At 38.8% G+C, this 8,785-nt stretch overlaps 1 protein-coding gene across 1 annotated transcript; it reads left to right on the forward strand.

The window, feature by feature from the left end:
• The first annotated feature begins 6,913 nt into the window (after positions 1 to 6,913).
• On the forward strand, positions 6,914 to 7,849 carry LOC150018329 (olfactory receptor 51B4-like). Its single transcript, XM_090267719.1, has one exon. The coding sequence runs from the start codon at positions 6,914 to 6,916 to the stop codon at positions 7,847 to 7,849; it is 936 nt and encodes a 311-aa protein (XP_090123845.1).
• The last annotated feature ends 936 nt before the right edge of the window (positions 7,850 to 8,785 follow it).

Raw genomic sequence — 8,785 nt, forward strand, 5'->3', positions numbered from 1 at the left:
ATGTCCTCAACAAATCAAAACAGATAATGAGCCGGGATACACTAGCTCTAATTTCTCTCAGTTTTGCAAACGTCTCAACATCCAACACATTACAGGTATCCCTTATAATCCACAAGGGCAAGGAATAGTAGAAAGGGCAAATCAGACTCTTAAAATTACTTTAAATAAAATAAAAAAGGGGGAATGGTATCCCACGAGGGGGTCACCAAGAAACATCCTCTCCCATGCCCTCTTTATACTCAATTTTTTAAATTTAGATGCCAGTGGCCAGTCTGCAGCCACTCGCTTTTGGCAAACTGAAACTGAAAAGCAATTCGCTTCGGTTTTGTGGAAAGATGCACTAACTAATTCCTGGCATGGCCCAGACCCAGTACTTATCTGGGGCCGGGGATCAGTGTGCATTTACTCTAAAGAAATGAAGTCCGCCAGATGGCTACCGGAACGTCTGGTTAAACAAATAAATAGCAAGTCTGACACAATAAATAACCACAACTAAACCCAGGGATAAGGATTTACCCTGAGGAAAATTTCCTTATCTTCTATTTCAGGACATGTTCAAGAAGAATGTAATCCTGCTGCTCGGGATACTACTGCATTTTTGCCCGGACATAGAAGGTGGCCTTGGGGGGCCGCAACATAAAGATCCCTACCTTGCATTATTCGGGCCCCCCTGCAGCTGTGGGGGAGGTACTGCCACCAATTATGCCATACCCAGTCACTATACCAAAACCGTAGATTGTGGCTCCAAAGAGGCCTACCTCGCATATGATGTAACTGATACAGGGGTTTCTAAACCGAGGTGGCATTGTGTAAATAAGCCTCCCATCATACTCACTACCAATGGCAAACCAGGAGCATGTCCCAAGGAATGCACCACCTTCTATAATCAAATGCATTCTACTTGTTATGAGTCAGTACAGGAATGTATCTCCTCTAATGTCATTTATTTTACTGCCATACTGCAAAAAGTGCAAAATGCTATTAGCCGAGGAGACTGGGGGTCCAACCCTTCACCAATTGGGTCTACTAAGTATCTACAGGCCTCTTGCCAAGGCACTGTTGGAAAGCCAGTATGCTGGCATAAGAAGGCCCCTATACATGTTTCTGATAGTGGTGGTCCACAAGATAGAATAAGAGAAATCTCAGTACAAAAACAAATAGAACATCTCATAACAAACCTGTATCCAAAAATCAATTACCACCCTCTGGCATTACCTAAACCACGGGGAATAGATTTAGATACCCAAACCACTGACATCTTGACGGCCACCCACCGAGCCCGTAGCATCTCCAACCCCCAACTAGCTGAAGAATGCTGGCTATGTATGACTTTAGGCACGCCTATGCCCTTAGCCATTCCTGCTAATATCGCCTCCTTTAATGAGTCTCATCAAAATTGTAGCCCCAGCTTGCCCTTTAGAGTACAGCCCGTGTATTTTCTTGCTTCCCTCTGCCTCCAAGGTAAGTCTCAGAATAATAGCTTTGACATTCATGTTGGATTTGTTGAATTTACTAACTGTAGTAGTGTAGTGAACTATAGCAGCTCTCTCTGCCCAGGCAAATGGCAGGTATTTATTTGTGGGGGAAACTTGGCATTTTCATCCTTGCCCAACAATTGGACAGGAATATGCGTCCTAGCTACCTTATTGCCAGACATAGATATAATTTCTGGAGATGACCTTGTTCCCATTCCCAGTTTAGACTACATCACAGGACGCCACAAAAGAGCAGTATCATTCATCCCCCTACTAGTAGGGTTAGGCGTTTCAGGAGCGTTAGCTACAGGGACAACAGGGTTAGGAATTGCAGTTCACTCCTACACAAAGCTCTCTAATCAGCTAATCGATGATGTTCAAGCTTTGTCCAGCACCATTAATGACATCCAAGATCAGTTAGACTCCCTAGCTGAAGTAGTTCTCCAAAATAGGAGGGGACTAGACCTGCTAACAGCAGAACAGGGAGGAATATGCTTGGCTTTGCAGGAACATTGCTGCTTCTATGCCAACAAATCGGGCATCGTCTGAGACAAAATAAAGAAGCTGCAGGAAGACCTAGTGAAAAGAAGAAGAGAACTCTTCGAAAATCCCCTGCGGAGCGGACTTAATGGAGCCCTTCCCTAGCTCCTCCCACTTTTAGGACCTCTCTTAGGGCTACTCCTGCTGCTATCCTTAGGACCTTTCATTTTCAATAAGGTGATGGCCTTTATCAAGCAACAAATAGATGCCATAAAAATGCAGCCAATACAGGTCCATTATCATAAATCAGAACAAGCTGAGACTGCAACTTACCATGATGCTCATACACGTAACTAATGCCTCGGTGAGCTGGACTGGACAGTCAATGACGGGCAACTGGAGACCACATGCCTTGCCAGCCGCCGCCTAAGACAGGCATCTGGCCAGAAAGAAGCTGCCTTAGATAACCAATGACGGGTAAGGTAAGGCTGGCTCCATGTGGCGATCTCCTGACCTAAGACAGGTGCAGTCCCCGCGAGGCTCTCAGCTTACATAAAATAAAAAAGGGGGACCTGTGGGGAACTAAAAAGCTCCTCAGCTGAAGTCTTACTAACTGGCATCCTAAAGTTCTGCTTGGCATGGCCTCACCATCCCATAATAGTTGTTTACTCCTTACTAGGGCAATGACCCTCTTTCTGTTCCTGGGATTGTTGTCCTGCAGTTTAACTCATATCTACCAGATAATGCCCAAGCTGCAGCTGTGTTCCCACCGAATGAAAAATTCCTCTTCTCCTGAGCTATAAGAATACTGTTTTGACTAAGAATAAATGAGACTTGATCAGAGCACTGTCTTGTCTCCTCTCCTTGTGTCTCTTGTCCCTTCTTCATCCTCACTCCCCCTCTAGGGTCCTCGTTGCTCGACCTGTGGGACGGGTCACTGCTGCTCTTAGAGATTCTCCATGCAGAGAAAAAATGGAGAGCACAAGGACCAACTTCAATAGCCCAGCTCTTTCTCAGATGGAAGGGAAGAAAAAAGATTACAGTAGTCCCTTGCTATATTGCGGTTCACTTATCACGGCCTCACTGTATCGCAGGTTTTTAAAAAAATATTATAATTAATTATTTATCGCGGATTTTTCGCTATATCGCAGGATTTTGTGGTACCGTATACGTATGTTGTTAAAGTTACGTAGGTTTAAGAGTGTAGAATAAATGTAAGGTTCTTACTTCACGGGGGGGAGGTGGCATCTGGAACGTAATACCCATGATAAGTGAGGGAATACTGTATTTAGTATTCCCAAATAACCTGTGTGGAAATGAGTTAGAAATACTCCTTTGGGAATTGTTCCTTTAATAGATATACCTCTCATAAGGACTCTGAACACATACTGAGGATATAGCAGCAGACCAATCATTAGATTGTACTTAGAAACCACAAAAAGAAAGCTGCAGCTTAGGTAAGAAAGTCGAGGCATTCAAATGCCACAAAGATACTTTAAGAGTAAGTCTTCTAGGGGATGTGAAGTGAATTACAGCTTATGAAATACAGTCAGTAATATTGTAATAACTATATATGGTGTCAGGTGGGTACAGGACATATTGAAGAGATCACTTTATAAGTTATATAAATGTCTAACCACTATGCTGTACACCTGAAATTAATATAATATTGAATGCTAACTGTAATTGATTTTTTAATTGAAAAAGAAAACCTCTTCTACAAGGCTATGCAATTACCTGCAAAGGATAAGAAAGCATTTAAGTCTTTTTTTAATGCGATGAAGAATTCAGGGAAGGGGGTACCATATGGAAAGGTAATTTTGGACGGAACTACCATTTATATTCAATGGATGTAGGTTAAGAACATGAGCTTGGGGGTCACATAAAGCTGAGTTTGAATTCTTGTATGCCATATATTAACTGTGTGACCTTAGACAAATTACTTAGCCTCTTGAAGGCCCACTTTCCTTATCTGAAGAATTTAAATAATACATTGTTCCCACTTTCTTGTTATTTACTAACTTTGTTAAGATTACCAAAGACCTATTTGCCAGAAATAATGGATACATTTCATTTTTATCTGACATTTTTCCACCATTAAACTGCAGCATTACCTAATGTTTTAAAATTTATTTGCATTGACTTTGTAATAACAGATTATCTTTGTTAGCCTCTTATATTTCTGCCTACTTCTTTGTCCATATCTTTTGAGACCTTTCTTTTTCCCCCTAAAGTAGAGGTTTTCCTAGGTTCACATCTTTTCTCTCCACATCTACTTTTGCACCTTAATTTATATCTAGATAAGAGTTAATCACTTAAAAGCTGAGATGTTTTAGATTTCTGTTTGCAGCCCCATTCTATATATATATAATATATTCTCCATAAGGGAGCACACATTCTGAAGCAATAAGTAATTGTATGAAGGGAGTGGAAAGTCAGGAGACACTAACTGTATGGAGGGCTTATAGATAATTCAGAAGTAAAGAGAACGTTTTCCTATTTTCTCAACATGTTCCTTTGTGCCCTCTTCTCCTTTTCTTATCTTTCAACTTCTTATGTCTTTCTAACTGGGTTCTGGAACAGTTTTTTTGCCTCTTGTTAGTATGGTGAGTTAAAGAAACTGAATGATGTATCTGTGACTTCCAGAAACTATTGAGGACAAAGAGCGAGCTGCTTTCAGAGAACCAGTCCAAATAAGACCCCCAGAGTAGGGTAAGGGGATAGTAAATTTCTGTCATCTCTGTATTCCTGATGGAGCCTCTAGGCTTGCCTGCTGGTGATGAGAAATTACACTGTCACTAATGTCATATACCACATACTGAGACTCTAAACTCGACAGTAAGTCTCTGCATATTTGAGATATGTGGACAGTTCCTGGCACTGTCAAATTTTCCATCATTAAATGTCAATTTGGTTGCACCTAGGGACTGCAGATGATAAATAGGGTACTGTTCTAACTTAGGTCTACCAAAAAATAGTGAGTCATAATAATTCTATTCAAAGTGATTACTGCACAGTTTTGATATCTAAACCTTACTCAGCTCAAATTCCAGAACCCATTTAAAATCCAAAACCTATTTAAAATCTAAAACCCATAGGTCAGACTTTTACAACACCATATAGTAATAGCAGGTCTGAATTTTTTCCTGCTTCCTCTCTCGTTCACTTTCTAGGCAGCTGGTCCAAAGAGGCCATTTATCCCTATCTCATATAACAGATTGTGGCATTTATCTATTCTCTATCTCTTCATTTCACACATTTCATTAAAAAGGCAATGTCAGGAAGTTAAGGAAATGAAGTAGGTAGGAATTATGATTTATGATAATACAGAATCACATCTGTGTAGAGGTAGATAAATGTTGTCAAGCTGAGACCCACATCGGTGGTGGTGGCTCAATAGATCTAGTTGTCAAACATCAGTTCCCAGATAAAAAGAGTATTTGTTATTTCAGTTCCTAGATTGACTTTTTTGCCATTGACAATATCCCCTGGAGTGAAGATCATTTCAAAAACATATTAACATTTTTCTACTCATCTCCCCCTACCACCACTGCCCATTATTAAAGATGACACCATGTGCCAAATTCTTGGGAAAAATGTATTTTTGTTTTCAAAGATTTTTTATGAAATGGAAGTGATGTAAAAATTGCTATCCCTTCATTCTTCCTGAATTCTTATTCAAGAATTGAATAGTGATGTTTATAAGAGAAAATAATATTTAAAAGACTGTGGGCACATATAGAGCCCACTGAATTTGGGAGAAACTTATGTTTTTCTTGTAGTTCACTTTCATTGTTATTATAATCAAGTTGTCACAAGTTTTCTTGTTTGTATGCATACAAAGTTCACTTGCTCTGATGAGAGCATAATTATAAATAAGTCATATTTCAAAGTTCCCTATAAGAGTCAAATTTAAGTTATGTATTATATATATATATATATATATATATATATATATATATATATATATATACTTTCTGGATTCATAACTATTAGAATAGCTATATGATTGTTTCCACCAGCAATATGTTTTTATGTATCTTTGAGTCTTTATCCTCTTTACAGAACTGGCTGTGTAAAGTATATGCATTCAATCATTAAATTCTGATATTACTTTAACCATTCAGATACACATGTATTTTTCTTAAAATATGCAACACATTATAAGTATTAAGCTTCTGGCTTCTGGGGAGACTTTTGTTCTAGGAGTCTGTCTTCCTTGATTTTTCTTTTTTTAAGGAGCTGTCAACTCCTGTCATTTTTTTCTGTTTTAAACTTTGTCTCTGGTGTTACAGGTCTCACATATTTGGCAGAACTGAAAATGTTCTGAGTCTCAAGTCCACTGAGTAATCATACCCTTCTAAATGAGTTTACCAACTATGCCTACTTGTTCCAATTTAGTTGGAATCTCACGAGTCACCTCTATATTTACAGGCCACTTAAGATGGCAATATAACAATGTTTTTCAAATATTTTATGGTGATGGAGTAATTTCTATTGATTAATCATTTTCCTTATTGATTAATCATTGACACAAATATCTGGTTTTAAGAAAGAAAATCTGAATTAGTCCAAATCAGTAGAAATACATAAATTGTCTGTATGAAAGATGATAAAAGGAGGAATAAGATAATGAAGACAATAAAACAGAGCTAAAGGAATTATTCTGAGAACTAGGAGTAAAAACTAAAAATATAAATGTAAAGTTAGAATAAAAATTGGATGCCGAAGAGTAAATTGTTGATATTTATTAATGTGATTAATTTTATTGTCATTTTTATTGCAGGCAAAGACTTTGTGAATATATAATTGAGACAATCCACAAAATCTTGTATATTTGGAAGGGAAACACTACCTGATGATGTGCTACAAGAAGATGGAGATGAAGAAAGAATGCTGACTGAGTATTTAGAGGTCCTAACCCCTGGAAAAGCTCTTATCCATTTGCAAAATCTACCATGTGGTCCAACAACAGTGCTGCTCCTTTCTTGCTGACAGGATTTCTGGGCTCAGAAGCAATTCACCACTGGATCGCTATCCCTTTCTTTATCATTTACCTCTCCATTCTTTTTGGCAATGGCACACTTCTCTTCCTTATTCGGAATGACCACAGTCTTCATGAGCCCATGTACTACTTCCTGGCTATGCTGGCAGGTACAGACCTTGGGATGACACAAACTACGATGCCTACAGTCTTGGGTGTTCTCTTGCTGGATCAGAGGAAAATTGCCAAGCATGCATGTTTCACTCAATCCTATTTTATTCACACCCTGGCCATTGTAGAATCAGGTGTCTTGCTTGCTATGGCATATGACCGTTTTGTTGCCATCCGAAACCCTCTGAGGTACAGCTCCATTCTTACCAATTCCAGAGTAATAAAGGTAGGACTAGGGGTACTGATGAGGGCCTTTGTGTCCATTGTACCCCCAATTCTGCCACTCTATTGGTTCCAATATTGCCACTCTCATGTTCTTTCCCATGCCTTTTGCCTCCACCAAGATGTCATGAAACTCGCTTGTGCTGATATTACATTTAATCGTATATACCCAGTTGTCCTGGTTGCTTTGACTTTCTTCCTAGATGCTCTGATTATCCTCTTCTCTTATATCCTAATCCTTAAGACAGTTATGGGCATCACCTCTGCAGAAAAGCGAGCTAAGGCCCTGAACACCTGTGTCTCCCATATTAGCTGTGTCTTAGTCTTTTACATCACTGTGATTGGACTGACTTTCATCCACAGGTTTGGAAAACATGCACCACATGTGGTACACATTACCATGAGCTATGTCTACTTCCTTTTTCCTCCATTCATGAACCCCATCATCTACAGTGCCAAGACTAAGCAGATTCAGAAAAGCATCATTCACCTGTTTTCTGTGCACAATAGGACTTGAACCTTTATTTTAAAGATTTTATTTATTTATTTTTAGAAAGAGAGGAAGGGAGGGAGAAAGAGGATAGAAACATGATGTGTGGTTGCCTCTCACATGCTCCCCACTGGGGACCTGGCCTGCAACCCAAGCATGTGTCCTGACTGGGAATCAAACTGGGGACCCTTTGGTTTGCAAGCTGGTGCTCAATCCACTGAGCCACACCAGCCAGAGCGAGCCTTTATTTTAGAATGTTGAGAGCTCTAGGATATTTTGCCCATTCTCATTATTGGAAGAGAAGTTTGGTGTTATGTTCATGCTCTTTTTTGGGAGTTGATGAAATTTTAATTTTTACATAAAGCTAAAAGCTTACTTGAGCAAATATATTCTAATATTAAGTCTTTATTAAAATATACATATTAAAATAGAATATATGTTTATAGAATATTTTATTAGAATATATTATAACCTAGACAATGTACTATGTATGTATCTTAATATGTATTTTCATTAGCAATGAAAAGCCAGATAATATCCACTGTGAAAAATACTATTTATAAGTTTAGTATATTATTCAGAAATCTAAGTAACAGAATTTGCAAGTTAGGGAAATTGACTCTGGCTCTCTTAAACTAATAGATGACACTTATTGGAAGAACAGTGGGGTGACATTCAAAATTATTTGCAAAGGGTCAGGAAATAAAGCATTTCCCATGGAACAGGTAGAAGATGTTCATCCATTCATCAATTCCCTTTTAGCAGAAACAGGGCATGGGGTTTACTGCCACAGCCATGAACCCTACAGCTGAGGGTGCCCCTGTCATAACTTCCAGTCTTTACATTTTATTCTTTTCTTTTTAAATTTCACTTCTGAACCAAATTATAAGATATGAATGTTGGCATGTGGATGAGACTTTGCCCTGGATTTGAGATTTGGGGAGAGCAAAAATTACATCTTTT

This window comes from Furipterus horrens, unplaced genomic scaffold, assembly GCF_987537825.1.
Source record: "Furipterus horrens unplaced genomic scaffold, mFurHor1.1.pri manual_scaffold_2, whole genome shotgun sequence".
Taxonomy (NCBI): Eukaryota; Metazoa; Chordata; class Mammalia; order Chiroptera; family Furipteridae; genus Furipterus; species Furipterus horrens.